This window comes from Psittacula echo (genome assembly GCF_963264785.1).
Source record: "Psittacula echo genome assembly, chromosome: 1".
In the NCBI taxonomy this organism is placed as follows: Eukaryota; Metazoa; Chordata; class Aves; order Psittaciformes; family Psittacidae; genus Psittacula; species Psittacula echo.
In genome coordinates this window covers 110,024,576-110,044,249 of record NC_137735.1, presented here as the reverse complement: position 1 = coordinate 110,044,249, position 19,674 = coordinate 110,024,576, and the positions used below count along the sequence as shown (strand labels likewise).

The 19,674-nt window shown below is 40.2% G+C and overlaps 1 protein-coding gene across 2 annotated transcripts in view; it reads left to right on the top strand.

Moving 5' to 3' along the window:
- Positions 1–19,674, top strand: part of LRP6 (LDL receptor related protein 6) — a 122,799-nt gene that overhangs the window by 32,682 nt on the left and 70,443 nt on the right. For both annotated transcript variants that reach the window (XM_080635028.1, XM_080635027.1), the window contains exon 3: positions 19,167–19,364. In XM_080635028.1, the coding sequence (XP_080491154.1) occupies positions 19,167–19,364 (198 nt within the window). The remainder of the gene's footprint in view (positions 1–19,166; positions 19,365–19,674) is intronic.

Below are 19,674 nucleotides of genomic sequence, written 5' to 3'. Positions count from 1 at the left end.
AATTTAAGGGGATGAATGATATAAACTGCATTAAATGGTGAAGTAAGAGCTAACTCTTTCATTAGAGGATTTTCAGTTAGCTGAACTTGGTGTGGAATTATCTGACAGTTTATTTTTAATGCTGATTCTTCAAAATGGAAATGTTCTGTGGAAACATTTGTTTTGACAACTTTTCATCAGGCTGTCATCCTAGTTCGCAGGGTTGGAGTCTTGAGCTTCCAGGTCTGTTGCAGTCACCCCACAGTAGCTTGCTGTATAACTGGTAAAATGGTTGAGGATTTTCAGCTGTGGCAGTGTTGTGATCTTTCCAGTGTTCTTAGGTGTTTCTATCCAAGTAGATCTCTGTTTCAAACATTACTGCCAAGTATTACTCCATTTTAGTGATAACTTGTAAACTTCAATTTTCTTTCATTGATTACAGCAAGACTTAGAGGAGAGCAAAACACTTCCTTGCTGAAAGAAACAATACTGCCCTTTCCACATCCCCAGTTCTTATTCCTCTGTCAGCTTTTCTTCAGCCTGGCATGGTTTGTGCTACGCTGGATATATTGCATATGTGGAAGGTAGGAGAATTTTAATACCCATCTTGCAGGCCAAGGCAAGAGGGTGATAAGAATATAGAGGAGGGGAAAAACTGGATTTCTACTTCACCACCCCCCTCCCTCACCTTCCAGGAGACAGGAACACAGCATCTGAGGAGAGATGGGGTCTCTTCCCCTTGTGAGAAGTTTTTGCTTCATGTGTTGGTTGGCCTGTGTAACAATGGGTATAGATTCTGGTTATCATACAGGCATGCTCATTATCTGTTAACTGTTTTCAGTGGCAAGCAGGTTTTTTTTTCTGAGTTACTAAGCCATCTTATCAGCTTTCTAATTTTTGCTCACTGGTGTTTGCTCTCTAAGATTATCACAAATTTTAAGACACTTTTCAAGTTCTGTGTCACCCCTGTGAAAGCTCTAGATTTTCATGGTGACATATTGAAGACCACATTGTGAAATGCAGAAGTGTTCTTCTTTATTACTTGTCATAAACAATGTCACTAAATTGCAACCAGCAGCCTTCTAATTCATCCTGAGATTTGTTTATCTTTTATCTGAATATTAAGTAGCTTTCTGGAAGTCGTGTTGTCTTTAAATATATGAGCAGATGCAAAAGAGGAAATACACACAGTTGTTTAACAGTCCTTTGTTATCATTTGGTAGATACTCTTGCTCCATCACCTTCCAGCACAGGATGCATTCTTGTGTCTACAGTGGAGACTGGGAGGATAGAAAAGAAGTAGCAGCATTATACTGCCAAAATAAATAATTCATAGGCCTCATCTACTACTCCAGTCTTGTCAAGACAGCTGTTAACCAAATGTTTGACCTGCTTAATGGTGTGGGGATTGGGTACTATTTTGATGGAGCAGAATAATTAGTGACAGATTGTGCTGCAAACTAATACATATTTGCTCTGATAATTTTGGCTTAAATACGCACGGCTCTAAAACAGTGCTGGCACACATTAGTGCTTTCCAGTCCTGGCTTCCAGTGGAGGGTTTAACCAAAGTGAGTGGCAAACCATTCCCTTCAGTGGTAATACAAGGGCTAATGTTTCTCCGTACAAGAAGCTTTACCAACGGCTCTGTCTAGCTTTTCTCATATTTCATGCATGGATGCTTGGTGTTTCTTGCTACCTCTGCTAATGTAATTTAAAGCCAAACCGTATTGCAAGTGTGGGAGAGTTGGTGCTGGGTTCTGATTTCCACTCCTGACCTTGGATCACTTGTACAAGTGCTAAGGAAAAGGGTTGGTGCAGAATTTTGCTGTACTTTTAATTATCTCCTCTGAGGTTATAGGTTTTATGGATCTGAAGTTTGTGTAGCTGAGAAAAGCAATATTCACAGCTCTTCACACTGAGCATAGGAGATTGGTTTATGTTAAGGTAGCAATGAGTCTGCACACAAAAAAAATAGATCTAGGATCTGGCAATAGCTTAAAAATAGGGGCAAGCACCATTTGTAACTAATATATAAGGTGAATGTGTGAATACTGCAGGTATCTGACCCTAAGTCAGAAAGTAAGTCCCAATTTGATCTTTGCAATTTGTTGGTCAGTTTCAGTCAAGTTGAGCCCAGCTTCATCTCCCAGAGCTCAGGTGTGTTCAGGTGGCACTGTTCAGGTCTGTAACAGGGCACCAACATCAGACAGACCTGCTCCAAGCACTGTAGCTGCTGGACATGCTTCATTTAGTGCCTCTGTTTTCGTTGACTTCAAGGTATCTAGCCATGAGATGTGTATCTCTGGAGAACAAGTTTCTATAATTTCGATGTTCACAGAGAAACTTGCATTGTTATGTTGTTTGGTTTTTTTTTTTTCCATAGCTGTTATTCACCATGGGAGTGGTTGTATCTTATCCTAAAGGTATGGCTAATGGAGGGGGCCTAGGCAGATGCCAGTTCATTGCAAGGAATGCACAGGAGAAAAAGCAGCACATAGATCTCTGGTACTTTTGTTTTAGTAACAGAAAGTCAATGTGTGTAAAGTTTGTTTAAATGATCTAGAAAAAGCTTGCTTCTTCTTTGTGCTGAAAAAAAATCCCAGACTTTGACAGAAGATTTCGTATCTCTTTAGGAGAAGCTACCTACAGATGAGGAGATGATGTCCCTACATAAATAGCAGGAGTTGGTGTTTTCAGTTAGTCCCAAATATAACTGCTTCATTAACATCAGTTTGGACTGGTGACTGTTTGCCTCTGAAAAGAGCAAAACCCCCACATAGTAATCTCTTGTTAGCATTTAAGTGAAAGCTGAGTTCTTGCCAAGATGAGCAAGCATTCTTTCTTTCACTGTTACCTTGGACCCAAAAAAAAGAAAGGGAGTTTGTGCCTTGCTGTTTGAAAGTTAGCCATAAATGATCTTTGAGGGGAGATATTCCCATGACATACTTAGGTATCCAACTGCCCAAGTTGACCTAAGCCAGCTCAGCTCCCTTTACGGCCACTGAAATAGGGTGGCTTTGTCTTCAGACTGAGTCAGAGAAGTACTGTAGCCTCTGCAGGAAACTACTTCTCTCCATTTCTTGTTTGAGGAGCCTGGCTGGCGAGCTCACCTTTTAGAATTGGGTTCTGAAATTGGACCTTGTGATTAATGCTGTTTCCTCTCAGAGGACTGCTTAGTTATTTAGAAATAATAATTATTTGTATCAATGCCAAACTTGGTGAGCACAATTGCTGCTATGGACCGTAAAAAAGAAGGAAGCAAAAATGTATGTTCTTGTTTTAAAGAATGAATATAGTTCAACAATCAAGTTTAAAAACAAAAATGCCTCCTAAAATAAACACCATAAATATGAGTTTATTGGATTATTTTTTTATGTGGTGTGAAAGACTGAGCAAAAAGGTCATCTCTCTCCTATTCCAGTTCAAGAAATAAGAGCTTCATACCCACCTAGGAGGCTCCCTAGGTGGACATCAACCTTGGTTCAGTGAGTGAGACTGACTTGCATATGGTTTAGACCTGGTCATTAAAGGACTGTTCCTGATAAAACTGTGATGAAGGAAGCGTCTTTGTATTTCATCTCCATTGAAAATAATTGTTCTATCTATGAAGCAAATTGAAGCCTTATGCTAGTTTTCCCCCTTTCTTTTTTTGCCTTTTAATAGAACTCCTCATGGTTGTTACTGCATTCATTTCCAAAACAAATTCAAAAAATCTATTAGGCATTGCAGCCCAACGTAGAGGAGCATTGAAAGGCTCTGAGTAGAGAAGATCTTTGTGCTGAAAATCTTAAGAATAATCTCATCAATATGTACAACCCTGTAATTTTATGTACTACTTGGAACTTCAGCTTCTTTGCTTTCCTGAGTACAGAGCATGGCCTTGAATATGGCCCAAGTTCCTATCCTAGAAAAAGACTTGTTTACAGAGTGAGTTCTTGCTGCCCTTGAAAAGCCCTTTCTCAAGTAGTTATGTCAAGTCATTGAGTTGACCCTGAAGACATCAGACAATTAGACTTGAGGTGGCAAAAAATTCTCAAGGCTCCCACCCCCTTTCTTCAAATTTATGATTTCTGACTTAGGGATCAGCATTGTTCTTGAGGTAGGAAGGGAGTTGGCTAGAAGCAGCTTTCAGCAGCTAGGGCTAGCCCTACTGGTGTCGAAAAGTTGATTTTGATTTCCCATGCTGTGAAAAAGTGGCAGTGCCTGTTTTCTTGGATTTTTAATTGGTCAATGTAAATACACATTTGTTTCCATTCTCAAGTAACAGAGTATAGCCCTTCTGGGCTGTATATTCCTTTTGTGTGATTGACCTAGTTCTGTCAAACTCTCAGTGTCAGGTGCCATTTAATCAGAGTCTTCCCTGGGCTGTGTCCTCTGCCTCCACACTGTTATCAATGTGCAAAACCACGTCTTCAGGCAGCTTACAGTGCAGTCCACATAGAAGAAAGGTTGTGAAGAGGTAGGACTCCCTTGGGTAAGTTCACTGCCTATATTTCTTATGCGCTTGGAGGAAATTCTTACTGTTGCCACTGCTTCTGTGTTTTAGTAGAATAAAACTGTTATCTTACTTTGATTTCTTCGTATAGTTCTTTTACAAACCTCAGTGGTATCCCAAATGATTGTTTTGTTGGTTGGTTTTTTTTGTGTTGGTTTTTGTGTGTGTGTGTGTGTGTGTGGTTTTTTGTTTGTTTGTTTTTGGTTTTTTTGTAATTTCTAGAACTGGAGATCCATATTATTACAGTTAAATTCAGTTCAGAGAAAAGTAGTTAAACAGTAATTGTCAATAAAGCAGATAAAAGCCTTTGGTAAAATTGGATAACAAGCATGAAGGGATTACTGTTTGTGACTTACAACAAAAGAAAGTATTGTTATCTGAAGCAAACCACAGAGTGGACAGGCTAAATTGGACCCGATATGAAAGGAATAAATTAAACTTAGAGCAAAATACAATCTTTTTGGGACTGGACACAGTTGTAGAGTTTTCAGAAATTGTTGCACTTGATGTCGGAGTACACCCCTGATGCACACAAACGACTGCTTAGCTGTAGCTTGCTGTTTAAGTGCAGTTGTGCTGGTGGATTCTGTCATGATACTTCTTGAATTTCTTGGCAAATCTACAGGAATCTGTTATTCCTGACTTCTTTCATATAAATTATTTAGGTAACTTTGCCAAGATTGGAATGTTATTCTGCACTATATGTTCAAGACTTAACCTTCTCCCTGTCTGGATTCCCAGCTGGTATAGCTTCTTCATTATGCTGGTCTTAGGTCTCAGACAAGATCATCATCAGCCACCAGCTTTTCTTCATGTGTGCTTTGCTGCACACAATGTTTTCATCTGTGCTTTTGCTCCCTTGAAGCTCGTCCATCTGGTATGCACTTCTAAAGTGTCAGTAACTGCTGTCATAGTTGTATTCACTTCTGGGTGAAGCTTACCTAAGGCTGGTATCACCATGATCTAAACTTTTTGTGTACCCCTGCCTTGGGGATTGCTCCCTTCCCTTGTTACCTTGGTTTTGTTTTTTTTCCCCTGTGGCCTCAGCTTCTGCTTTCATTCACCTGTTGGCCATGAGCAAGGATTTGGAAGACTACCTGACGGGGGGGACAGATCCTTTATCCATACCATGTTACTTGTGTGTCCTCTACTACAGTGAATTTACTTGTTTGAAGCAATTTACATAAAACCTCAGTCTGCTGTCCAGCTTTGTTTTGTAATGTTTAAAATGTGTGTCAGGCTTTCGATGGCATATTTATATTTCAGAAGAGAGCGTGCGCTCTCCACTTACCTTGCTCAGTGTTCAGTGTGCTACGTTCTCACAAATTGAGCTGCCCTGTCCTGCGGTTTGAGGGGAGCCCTGAAGGCACCTGCAGAGTGGCACAGAGGACTGTGGCTTTCTCCCTGTTAAAACAAATCTGGTAACAAAGTATTATGAAAGAAACACATAGGTGAGGGAACACCACAACACCAAGTTTAAAAGACAAAAAACTGCCAACAGCTTCCAGATGTGGTAGAAGTGGAGCTCCTTCTCACAAGCATAGCTTGCTCTTTTGTGGTGGTGTGCATCACAGGTTTTAAGCATTCTCAGTTTTCCCTCTGAACTTTCTCACATTTTAGATTTTTTCTTCCAAATATTATTCTTGAGTTAGCTGGAAATGTTAAGTTCCTGTTAAATGAAACAATAAGTTTGGCCCTAGAACAAAATCAAAACTAAAAATCAATTTACAACAATGATATGTACAAGCAGAAATGCCTTTTCATGTATTCTGCTGTGACCAGTAGCTGGTGGCGTTTCCAACAGGTTGTTTTGAAGGGTAAATTATAGTGTATATATATTATGCTTATAAATGACCTAACTATCACTGTGTTGAGTACCCATAAAATTACTAAAAACACAAATCTACCAGCACTATTTTTTCAACAAGCTGTAACTTGCTGGGTTTTCTTATTTCTTTTTTGTTTTTCCTTTAAAAGTCTTCAATTGTAGAATAGCTGAGTAGTGCAGCGAAAGAGGCACTTCTAAAACTTCCCTTTTTCTCTCCTGCAACCTATGCAAATGGCTCCTTCTGTGCTCCTTGGTTTCCATAAGCAGATTTCTCTCACTGGCTCAGAGCAATAAGCAGTTCTTCTCACCAGTGCATCTTGGCCTTGCTATGCTGAAGTTTAATGTTTTGCAACTCTTTATTTACTCTGTGCCTTTTTTTTCTTCCGATTTTCAACAGATGAACTGTAGTGAGTGAAAACGCAGCAACAAATATTATATATATATGATTAAATCACATTTTTAAAGTGGCCATTTTCTATTCCTATATGGAAGATTTGGAAGCATTTTATAGCTGGATAAAAGAGACTGCCAGCTTCCTAATATAGCACACCTGCATACTAGAAGGGTCTCTCACACCTAACAGTGAGTCTTTAAAGTACTGGACTGTAAATTCACAATATATTTAGATGTAGAAAAGATGTCTATTTGTTTTTGAGGTTTCTTCTTATGCTTGTTTTACATGTATTAGCATATAATTTACTTCATATGCGGTTAGTGTTTTGTTTACCATGACAGCTGGTTTTGCAAGTAAAATATAAAGAACAATTTCATTGTTTTGTTAAAATGCTCCAAAGTAGTTGTGTGAGTTTTTCTGTGAAACCACTCAAATTATTATCTTCTGCAAGAAAAGCTTTGAATTGGACAGATTTTGTTATGTTTGCATGGTTTAGCCCCGCTTAATACCCTCTAGCATTGCATTCTTCTGAATTGTGCCACGTAATGTTGGGTTTGGCTGGGTTTTGTTGAATGAGAAGTAAAACTTAAGTAAAACATCTGATTTTGAAAACAGAAGCTAACAGGATTTGCCTAGATGCACTCCTTGGGTGCTAGCACTAGGTTTCTGCACTTCTCTGCATTTTTCTCCTGTTGCCTTGTCACCAACGCTTCTTTTTCACCTCCTTGGAGGGTTTCTGAGTTGAATAAGAGCAAGCTGGCCCTCCTCACACTGCCTTCACCCCCTTGGACTAGCACAGCACAAGAAGATCCTCCAGGCTTCACAGAGCCTGGGCCAGATGATGTCTTCTGGACTGAGGGGTACTAATCTTTTCTGTCTGGGCTGACAATAGCTGGCTGGCTTGAGACACTTGGAGATTCTGTTTGTGTGAGATACAAGGGAAGAAAAAGAGACTTACTCTTCAGAGAGGACTTGAAGTACATTCATTAGTGCAGAGGAAGGTAGCCAGCCAGTAGGTAAAAGGAGAGGAGTTGTTGGTCCCTGCTGAATCAGTGACTCAGCTCTCTTCCTTCTGCACTGATGCAGGAGGAAGGTGCAAAAGTGACAGCCCTCAGGTGCTGGGCCTCTGGCAAAAGGAACTGCAAATATAAACATCAGTTTAATCAGTATCCTAATTATTCAGCAAGAAAGCAACATCATTTAAATAAGCAAAATACTGCTGGAATCCTATTATCTACATGTGTAAACTTCAGAGTTTTTCACTAAGAAAACCATTTTTTTGCTGATTTTGAAAATCTGTCATTTTAAATAAGATGTGCAGTTTTTAAAGGCTGCTTCTTTGTAAGCAATCGTTCCCCATGTTGTTCCTAAATAAGTGTAGCTTTTCCTTTCCCAAAATGTTTATCAGTATATCCTTTTATCATTTCTGTAGTACTCGTTTCCCACTCCGCCTCCCAACCACCAGCTGAGTTTCAAAACTGAAGTTTTACCCAATTAAACTGTTCAAAATGTGTTCCTTTGTTTTCTTTCTCCAGATGCTGTAGTGAAAACAGGGAACGGCTCTGCTTGTTTGTAAACAGCCTGTACTTCTAATTGGGTTTTAAATGGCATTTAGTATAATTATTTTAAATTGTGAGCTGATGGCAAATTATCAGCTATTTATTTATTTATTTTTCTTAACAATTCAGGGTAGAGCTGAAAGTTTTAAATTGACGCTTTTGAGTGATAGGGAACACACTTGGATTTCCTCCTCCTAGCGCAATAGTTTGGTGGGCATTTTCTTTGCACTTTGTTAGAAAGTGTCTTTTTAGTGAGGTCTGGCCTTGGGAGAAGATGTGGGATTTTTTTTCCTTACTTGTGATGCGTCTTTGCCACAAGTGATTTGTATGCCGTGTGTGTGGTTAATGATGGCTCTTACCAGAACAGCAGGTGAATGACTTGCAAAAGAAGTTTGTAGGGACAAATGTTAGTGACTTGGATTTAAAGCTGTTTTAATTGTTTTTTAACTTCAGAATTTCAGGTGTGTAAATAGTAGAAGTGTAGTTGCTGTAGAATGCACAGCCACTTTTCCCATAAAAATTGAAACTGGGTACTTGATATTGAGCTGCTTAAGCTAGGAATGGAAAAGTAAAAGCAGTGTCACTACTTTTATTGCAAATCCTAACCCAGAAAAAGATAGAGTGAAGTCTCCGATGTTTCAGTTATTTGACAATAATGTTTTTGATGTAAAAATGAAGGGTGTTTATTTCATCCGAGTGTGAAGCCTTTGGCTGGTATTCAGGTCACATTTAGGGATCCTTTCTGAATGCTCTGTGAAAGTATTCCTTCTTCTCAATAAAAGCCAAACCCGCCTTGGTTTGTGTGTCCAGAATTAGGGCTCTAACCAAATTTCTAGTGTAATGTGGCTCATCTCCTTGCATGTTGATTACACATGTCCCTTTACTTCTACTCTTTTTATCCTCCATAGAGCAATCTCCCTTCTCCTCACCTCCTCTCCTCCTTTTTTTTTTTTGTTTATTTTTAGTGAACATCATGTGGCTTTTGATGGGTTAAAAATAAGACCGTATTTTTTGGTAATTTTGTGATATGGAAAGACTAATTGGTGCATGCTGCTTTCTTACAGGAGAGTAAGCGATTTAGTGAGTCTGTTGGATGATCAAAGTATAGAGGAAAAAAACCCAGAAGTAGTCAAAGCAAATAAAGCTATTCCAGAAAAGCTGAAATGAATGAATTGCTTGCCTGTGTATTCCTTGCTGAGGGCATCAGATTGGTTTCTGTATGAACAAATTGATAAACAAATCACAAAGGACAGGAACTGCACTGAAAATGTACTGATCTCCTAAATGACATTATGAATTCGTTTGATAATAATAAAAAGAGGCTAAGGATTGATGGTTACATGTGAGTAAGCCTGAGTTATATACCAACCAATAGGATGGAAAACAATGAAGAAAAGAATTAGCAGAGTGCTGAAAATGTGATATGAAGGGTAGGAGCCAGCTTGATTTGGTAGAGCATTAAAGTTTATTAGGGTTTCTTGGAGGAGCTGGGGCCAGGAATACAAAAATGATCCAGTTGGTAGCAGTGTGGTGGAGCAGAGGCTGAATAATAAGGGGATATTTTTACTGATGAAAGGCTTGGAATGATAAGAAAATATCATGAAGGAAAAATTGCTGAAGGATCTGATTCTGAACATGCCGTTCTCTGATTTCAGTTGATGGGGAGACAGGGCATCTCCCTGATGCTTTGCATTTTTGGTTTTTTGGGAGGGTTGGCTGATTTCAGCTAATCTCTTCTCCTGATCCTGTCTGCCCATCCTGTCTTCTCATGTTTTAGTATGGGTACCCATCTGGTGGTATGGTGAGCTGCTTCAAGGGATTGATTGGGCCCCAACTTAATCCAATGAAACAGGGAATAAAGTTAAGTTAATAGGTCTTGGGTAGAAACTGTTACTGTTGTAATCTGCATCTGCGTTAGGATAGTTATACCAGCATGTTCTGTTTAATGTGAGTATAGTTGATGTATCTGTGTAGTACCCTGTGTGTGTGCAGTTTGTAAGTCAAAATCTTGCACAGCAGTGTACAGTAAGATGCCTGGATTTGTGCTCGTAAGAAACGGCCTGGAATGCCAAATGGCAGATTTCTCTCTCTTCCCCTCAGTCATTAGACAAAGAGATTGAGATGTGTCACTGTGCTCTCTTGCCATGGAGAAGTAGGTGTGTTCATATGGTTTCAATTTAAGATACAAGCATAGGGAAAAACCTTTCTTCACTTCCTTTATTTGGGATGTATAAGGAGTTAGGAGTTCTCCCAGGTTTTTATTGAAAGATAAGAAGCAAGTTTGGTTATGATTTGAATTGAAAAGATTACTGAATCCTAACTTTCCATTTACAAACTAAATATTTGCAGTGCAAATGTTTGTATTTTTATTGTAAGCCCCTGTAAAGAAATTGATTGTTTTCCATTGTACAAAGAAGTTTTATCTGGGAAAGATGGTGAACAGTGATCCTACTGTTTTCTCACTGCTTTCTTCCGCCTGTAGTTTTAATGTATCTAAATATTCTTTTATACTTGCTTTCAGCGTTTTGTTTGGTTCACAGGTGTATAGATCTGTACCTTTTAGTAGGATCTCAAAGAGCTGTTTGAAATGGGTGGTTCTGTGTATGTGGGCTCCTCGGGGTGATGCTGAGCAAGTACAGCTTAAGGCACTGCCTGGGCAGACCTCTGTGATGCTCCTCAGCCCTGAAGAGCTACCTAGGGGCAGTGCTCAGTCTTGGCTCAGCTTCTTTCCCAGCTTCTTGAGAGGCTGTGGCACAGTTGTTGCTTTGGTTTGTGTTTCTTGTTTGTGTGTGTGTTTATTGAAAGTCTGTCAAAACTGCCAGCTGGTTTACTTTCCTCTGCTAATTTCTTGTTACAGTTGCAGAGCCAAGGCAGGTTGGAAGGCAGGAATTTTCCTGCTGTTAATTTGTCCATCTCCTGATAGGTTAATTGGTGTTTTAGCTTTCTGTTGGCTTAGCTGCTCCTAAAAGTCTGTCTGAACTTCACAGGGTCTGGTGTATTACATCTGGAATGATTCTTGTGCAAAGGGCTGCCTGAGGCCTTCCAAAGCACATCTGCATCTTGCTTCCATCTTGCAGTCAACTAGGGTCTAGAGATGTGGTAAATAGATAACAGAGAGGTGAAATTGGTTTTTTCCATATTTTTTTTTTTGGTTTAAACTAGGAAAATTGTTGTTTCAAATACTGATTTTTAAGAGCTGCTAAACTGACAAGCTTTATTTCCTGCTTGCTCTAGGAGAAACCAGAAAATGGCTTCTTTTTCATATCTGTGGAAGGCATGTTGTTAGACCTTTTGTGTCTGGAGATAGGAAAGGTTAATTTCAAAGTTCAGGGAGCAAGAGACCTTTCCACCTGCTCAAACAATTGAAATTCTGCCTTAGTGAGCATTCAGCAAAAATAGCCACTTCTTGGTTTTTAATGAGCCTCTTTCTCTTTTTCCTTGGGATCTGTGACTGAAAGGACAGCCATATGCATGTGACTGCAGTGCATCAGCACATGTTTGACGGTGAACTCAAACCTTACTTCCCATGAACTCTCAGCAATGGCTGGGTGAAAAGGAGAAGCAATCCCTCAGCTGCATTTTTCTTGTCAGATTGCCCAGCATATTCTTTAGGCTAGAATACCTGAAAACAGACAGCATGGTGGCTGAGAAATGCTTTTGCATACTGAGTTGTTTCTCTCTGCTTATGAGATGAGAATATCATGAAGTTTGTGCTTCCATGTTGATTTCTTACGAATGACTTTCAGTGTTTTTGCTAAGGTATTCTTTTCAGGGCTTGTGAAAACCACCTTCAAAATCTAGTTTCATACTGCGTTGTTGGTACCGAGCTAGAAACCAAGCATCAGCTTCTGATCATTTAATCACACAGAGTGGTTTTGTTTTCCAAAACTGGAGTCTTTCATTTGTCCCTTATTTTAGAAATGAATTCCAAGAAAATGGAAGGTCTGATGGTAATATTCTTTCTCCTGCTAGATAAGGTCCGAACAGGGGAGAGTAAACCCAACTCCGAGTGTAATTCCTTGTATTGCCGTACTGGTTACAGGTGCATTGCCTGATGTCTTAGGGTAAATGTAGTCATTTGCATAGAAGTACCTTCACAAGGATAGCTTCTTCCTCTTGAGTGAACCAGTATAGAGTATACTGGGAAAAGTACCTGTATGCCTTATAAATTATGTGTTCCAGTAGACCTTTTTCTAGTGTATTGTAGGCATACATAGATGTGGAATTTTGCACAGTGATTTCTACTTCTTATCAATCGAGTCTCTCGGCATCCCTGACGGATCAACTATGAAGGCTGCAGTTGTTCATCGTTACAACCTTTGTTTCTGCACAAGTTTACTGCTTTGTTAGTAGCAGTGGCAGAGTGAGATGCCTCTGTCACAGGTCATTGTATGAAAGTCACTGGACACTCATATCTAGTTTTGGTGGTCTAATAAAAATGGCACTAATAATGTGGGCTGTGAAATGGAATAGCTGAGGTTCACACGTCTGTTTCACTAGGATGCAGGGGATGGGGTTGGGCAGGATGGGATGACCTGTGGGGAATTAAAAAGGTACAGCTTGGTCCAGTGATGCTTGCTTGTCAAGCATTGTGAAGACATCTGGGTTGTTCAGTCATTTGGAGGCACACTGATGCTTTTGAAGGGAGTAAAATAAAAAATGTTTGGTTTTTAGTGGAAGGAGTCTTGCTTTGTTGTTGTCCAGTGTATGTCACAGTGGTTCTGAGCCAGCTGTGCCTAGCTGAAATGAGAAACTGCAGCTTTGTTTGCCACCTGTGGGATCCTTAAACCAGGAAGTTTAAGCAAGTAGATTCAGTGCTTTAGGATGTTAATAGCTCATTACTTCATTCACACTCATTCCCCATATAGCTGCTATTAGTATGTCCAAGAGTGATTTTTTTTAAAGGCAGCTGAAAAGTTGCATAGGGTAAGCTAACTCTCACTAAAAATGTACATTGAATGCACTGAATGTTAATGTAAGAACTTAGTGTAGAGCAGCTCTGAAAATGACATTCAGCTAATGTCCGTGCTTACTTCCTGGCAGAGATAAGCTATTGTAAAAGAGGATTGTTCTCAGCTAGTTAAAAGCATCTTTTTTATCATGTTTATCTTGATTGCATCTCAAAGGGATGTTTCTTCCTCACTTTTATGAAGAATTATCTCCATATTTAATTTGCTATGTGCATTTTTGCTTCTCTTGGAGGACTCAAAATATTTCCTGAATGTTGCAATCAGTTGAGAAGCTTTGTACTAAAACCTTTCCATGGTACTTTTAGGCCCCTTATTTGAAAATCAATTTTCTATGTCATTCGAAGCTTATGTCCTCCTGGGTTGCGGTTTCTGTCTCTCTGAACTTGCCTCAGGAAGTTTCTATTAAGGATACGTGAGGGGTCTCTTGATTTGAATGTCTTTTCTTAAACTCCTGAAGAGCCATGAATGTTTCTTTTCCTCAAGAGCTATTTTCGATCACCAAACACATTTGTTGTACATAGTTTTCCTGAACTACTCCAGTGCCTATCATTTAGCTTTGTATTTCTTGGTTAGATGAGTGCCAGTGCTGCTAGTGCTGGAGTTGGAGCAGGCTGCATTTCACAAGGACCACTGCAGAGCTGATGAGCTCCACAGGGGTTGCTGCACTTCTGAAACCTTTGCAGGCTCTGAAGTTGGTGGCTGTTTGGGTCCCTGTAGAGCTCAGTGGTTCTTAGGGGCTGAAACGAGCATAATTACAAAGTTTGAGCATTCACTGTGAAGGGCTTCACCAAATAATTGGCTGTCCCAATTAAGCAGCTGCTCTTCCCACTGAATAACATTAAGGAAGGTAAACGTTTGCCTGCCCTGTAAGGTGTCCCAATTAACTGCCTTAAAATCAGCTAAGTGTCGCGTGGGGTATCTCTGTTCAGTGAGTGAAGCATCTCGATGGGGGCTGGTGCTTTAATGACGCTCCTAGCAGGAGCCTGGTTTGGTGCGGGATAGCAGGGCTGAAAGGATCTGCATCAGTGCTGGGGACCGGCACAGATCAGAAAGTTACAAAGCTGATGGGTGCTGGCGATGAATTTCTCTCCCTCTGTGCACAACTGTCGGAAGTCATTGCTAAATTATAGCATTTAATCTTGGCATTTGTACTCGGCAAGCTTTTTTCTAGGTATGTGGGATATTCTGCTGTCAGCATGCCTAGACTTTATGAGCTTTTTAGAAAAGAAGCTGTTATTTATTATATTTGTTCATCACATAGAATGGAACCAAGAAATGCTGTTTCTTTCTTTTATTTTGCTGTGGCAAAACCTTTGATTTGGGGCAAATCAAAACGGTGAAGCTACTGCTGTACAGTGCAAAAAAGCCTGTATCATTTCCTGACATGAATCCCTAATGTTAAAATTACAAGCATGGATAGATAGAAAAACACTTTGTTGTTGTTTTTGTGTTAGATTTTTATAACAGCTCACAACCACTTCCAGAGTCTGCTAGTAAAGCCTGACAAGTGTGGCATTTAACAGCATGGAGAAAATACAACAGGTGAAAAAGAATGAAACAGTTCAAAATATTAAGATTATTTGATTAAAACCCAAGTACTTTAAAATAAAGTGGTTAACTATTTAAAATAAAAAGAAAAGGAAGACTGGATTAACATGGTAAGTTTTCATCAGCTGTGGCATTATTTATTATTAGGTTGAAGAGAGATTTGGCTCTATGGGTTGATTTGATACTAAATTAAAGATCTTCCTGCTAATTCAGGTACACCTGCTAGGTATGAAAGTGTGCCACAGACTTGGCAGTGCTGGTGTAATGATTGGACTTGATGATCTTAAAGGTCTTTTCCAACCTAGTTGATTCTATGATTCTGTGTGAGTTTAAAAATCCCTAGGCCTATGGGGTTTGCCGTTTTGATGTTTGATTACGTTGCTGCAGTACAGCTTCTCCATACTGGTTTTAAGCTCCTTGCGAAAATGAGCTTGGATGAAGTAGCTGGTACGTAAACAGCAAGGTCTGGGCTCGTGGTCCCCATTGCTGACCCCGGTGGGAATGACCTTCAGCAGGAGTCAACAACAGGCAGCTGGGAAGGTCCAGAGCTCTAGCACCAGGCTGTCCTGGCTGTGACTGCCTGGAATAAGAGCCAAATTTAAGAAGCATGAGAAGGCATTCCTGTTTCTGGACCCAGGCACGGTTGCTGAGGTCAGTTACAGCATAGAATCATAGAATCACAGAATGGTTTGAGTTGGAAAGGACCTTAAGATCATCTAGTTTCAACCTTCCTGCCATGGGCAGGGACACCTCACACTAGACCATGTTGCCCAAGGCTCTGTCCAGCCTGGCCTTGAACACTGCCAGGGATGAAGCATTTACCACCTCTCTGGGCAACCTGTATCAGTGCCTCAGCACCCTCACAATAAGGAACTTCTTCCTTATATCTAACCTGAACTTCCCCTGTTTAAGTTTGAACCCATTACCCCTTGTCCTGTCACTGCAGTCCCTGATGAAGAGTCCCTCTCTGGCATCTTCGTAGGCCCCCTTCAGGTACTGGAAGACCGCTATGAGGTCTCCACGCAGCTTCTGTTCTCCAGCATGTCTGTGTGTTGTCTGCTGGATCTTACAGATTTGGGATTGGCTAGCATGGAGCTCAGTTCTGTGCTTGTACTGCTGTACAGTAAACATGCTACATGCATTTTTTTTCCTCTTAAAATTCAACAGGTGGTGTAAAAATTTTATTAATTTTTTTTTTTTAGTGTTGTATTTGGGTTTCTTTTCTTCTGGGCTGGAGTTAAAATGTTGATTCCTGGATTTAAATTTTATAGCAAGATATAACTACATGAGAACAGAGGCAAAACGGAACAGTACTCTTCTGGTGGCATCTGAATGCCATAATTTAGCACAAGGCATTAGTTTTCGCTTAATATTTTGCTCTGTCCTGTGGGCTTTGGTGCTGCCCTTTGTTTATATTTTTCTAACAGAAATAATTAAATGTGTTTTAAGAGAATGGGGAGGAGGGAGAATGACCCTTACCTTGACTGTATGGCTGGCTTACCACTGCGCAGTATGTCTGCATGTTGTAACATCTTCCTTTCTGTATGGTCTCCGGATGGATTGCTTACCAACCGTTATATAATGAGACAAGAATCTGTAAGCCTTCCCGAAAGGAGGAACCAGCAGACATATGTGAGCAGTTTGGTACCTCCTGGAAGAGGGATCTGAGCTCTCTGCAGAAAAATCCATAGCAAGACCTCTGCAGCAGTAGGAACAGTGTCTGTCTGGCCCCTCAACTCCCTTGAATGTTAGGCAGGTCTCCCTCTTAGTAGTTGCAGTTAATTTCCCGTTTCCTCCTGCTCCTATACGCTGTACTTGCTCAACTGTTGCAGGAAAAGGCCTAAGTACACTTAGTTAGAAGGTACCTGTTGTTGACATGATGCTGGTTGAGGCAGCTGTAGAAGCCTACGCCCTATGTGCAAGTGGCAGTGTTCATGGAGCTGTGTCCTGGAATCCACTTGGGCTAATGACTGATTTTTAGCTCAGATCTGTTCCTCGAATCCAGTTTCCTCCATAGCCATATAGGCCCTGTATACTGGAAGCAAAGATGATCTGCAAGAAGTTGCTTAAAAGCAACTGTTGCCAAAAGAAGTGATCTTTAAGTTATAACCTGTGTTACTTTTTGCAGCAACGAAAAGCCTGGCTTCCTAAGTGAAGCACAGCCCTTGATGCCATTGGCTGAAGCATGTCTGGTTCCAAAGATTTTTAATGAAGACATTAAAACCTATCTCCACAAAGGCTTTCAAGCAAGGTGAAGGAAAACAAACAGGTGATAGTGGAAAAAAACTATTGGAGAAACCGAGCAGAGGTCACTGGAGCTGATTGGAAATGTTACTGAATCTTAAAGCCAGTTCTGTGTGCATGTGTGCTCCTCTGACAAATGAAATGGGGATGTTTTTGTAAAGTCTGGGAAGGCTTTTCTTTGTTACCAAGCTACCCTTACCTGTTTTTGCTTGAGTAATTGCAGTGTACATAAGAGGTGAGAGGGAGACAGGGAAGGAGATGAGGCTGTACAGCAACTAATGAGCTGTTTCAGCCTGAAAAATCGGTCTAGGAGGGTGGCCAGAGCCTTGGAACCTATTAACCTTGGTGAAGTATTTGAAAATGTAGGACCTGGCAGCTGGGGCAAGAAGGGTCTTCTTAAAAAACCCAAACAATCTTTCTCTCTTTTCTCTCACACATGTTTGTTGGTGGAATGCTGCTGACTTTCGTAACTTTTCCATTTTCAAGTATGTAACTTTCTTACTTGACCAGGTGACTTGCTGCTGTGCTAGTCATCTGAAAATTACTTGGCTTTTTTATCTTCTTCCTGATGGAAACACAGTTTCTCTGTAGCACTTGTTTATGTCTACAAAAATCCCAAATGTTTTCTTCAGATACTTGTGCTCTCTGTTTAAGGCAGGCATATTCTTCTGTGGAGAATGACTCACTTGGGATTGAATAGGGCAATATTTGTGTTAATCAGCTGCATTTCTGTCCGCAGATAGAGCTGTGCGTTAAAACAAACACGCTGTAGACATGAATTAAGGGGGGAAATATGACATGGAATTTCCTGAGTTTTTAAAATAATAATAAAAAACCCCTAAATCTTTGCCAAGAATAACTTCATGTGCAAATGTTTCTTAAATGCGTTGCACATTTGTTTTTCTTTAAAGGATGGGTGGCCAGGCCTCTTCACATGTGGGCACCATATAGTGACATATTGTAATTGTGTGGGGATCTGGGTTAGTTTAAAGGCTTCAGATCTTTCCTAATCTGGATTGTTTTGACTAAGCTAGGATACAGAGCACAGAGACAAGCAGGTATGCTGGCAGATGTCATAAGGTTATGAGAAGCAATTTAGAACAGTAGTCTTTTTGTCTGTCCCAGCTGCAGCAACAGAACAGAGCAAGCACCATGGACACACTTTGTCTGATCTGTTTATCTGTTACTTCTGTTTAGTTATGCATTCTGTTAACAGCCCACAAAAGTAAATCCATTTTCTACCACCTGCAGAAAAAAGACAAATATTCTTGCCCCCTACTAGTCTCCAGCCATAATAAAATGGTTTCCCTTGCTTTGCCTCAGTCTTAAATGCAACTAGGTAACTTCCTTCCCTCCCAGCACTTGCTCAGTAGTGTTTAAACATGTGCCAGTATCATAGAATTGCAGAATGTTTTGGGTTGGAAAAGACCTTAAGATAATTTAGTTCCAAGCCCCCTGCCATGGGCAGAGACACCTAACACTAGACCATGTTGCTTAAGGCAAATGAATATGCTAACTTCATTTAAAACTTGCTTCCCCAGTCTTAAAAGACATTGCAGAGTGTTTTGCCTGCTCACTGAGTGCAAACTGTGCTTCTAAACATGTTGACGTAGCTGCCTGTCTCTAAATTTCTCTTGGGGAAAAAAGGACATGAATTGGTCTTCCATCACATCCACTTTACTGCCTTGCATGGAACTGCTGTGTCTGCTGTAAGTCCACACACCTTGTTTGTTTCCCTCAGAGGCCTGACCCATGTTAGAGAGGCTGTTGTACTTCTGTGATAGTCTGTAATATCTATCTTCACTGTTTAATGTTGAATTCTGAGATTATTGTCAATATCATTTGGATGTCCCCAACATCCTCACTTGACCCAAGGAAAGAAAAACACATATAGAAGTGTAACATGACATAGCACTGTGGGTTTGCCCTAAGCTGGTTTTCTGCAGCTTTTTTTAAAGTAACTTTGTTCTGTTGTGTTTCACAGGCCATGTATACATGTATACCTTACCCAGTAGAACGTAGCTCCACAGACTGCAGAACAGAGAGCCTTTTTGCCTTTACTGAAACTTATAGTCAGCATTCCAGTTGTAGACTTATACATGATTGGTGTCTTTTTTTGTCTTTTCTCTTTCTAAAATTATTATAGGTTCATGTATTGGACAGACTGGGGAGAAGTGCCAAAGATAGAACGTGCTGGGATGGATGGCTCAAGTCGCTCTATTATAGTTAACACAGACATATATTGGCCAAATGGACTGACGCTGGATTATGAAGAACAGAAACTTTACTGGGCAGATGCTAAACTGAATTTCATCCACAGATCAAATCTGGATGGAAGTCATAGGTAAGAAGTTTTCGTTTGATGTATGTAAAGTGGTGCTTTTCTTAGAAGGTGAAGTTGTGTTGCAGGCAATTGTCATGTTAGCACTTGCACAATTTTAAGCAGACTAGTGCTATCAGAAACTTTTACCCTTCGCCATCCTCCCCTTTCAAACACTGTGAAGCTGAATGTGTGCTCCTCTTTGGGGTATCCTGTGACTCACAAAGTCTTTTCTCAGGACTAGTCCCATAAAAAAATATCCTTGAATCCTGTTCTTAATTGTGTTCGATTATATAGCAAAATTGTCCGTTTTCAGTAGGTATTTTGTTGTTGT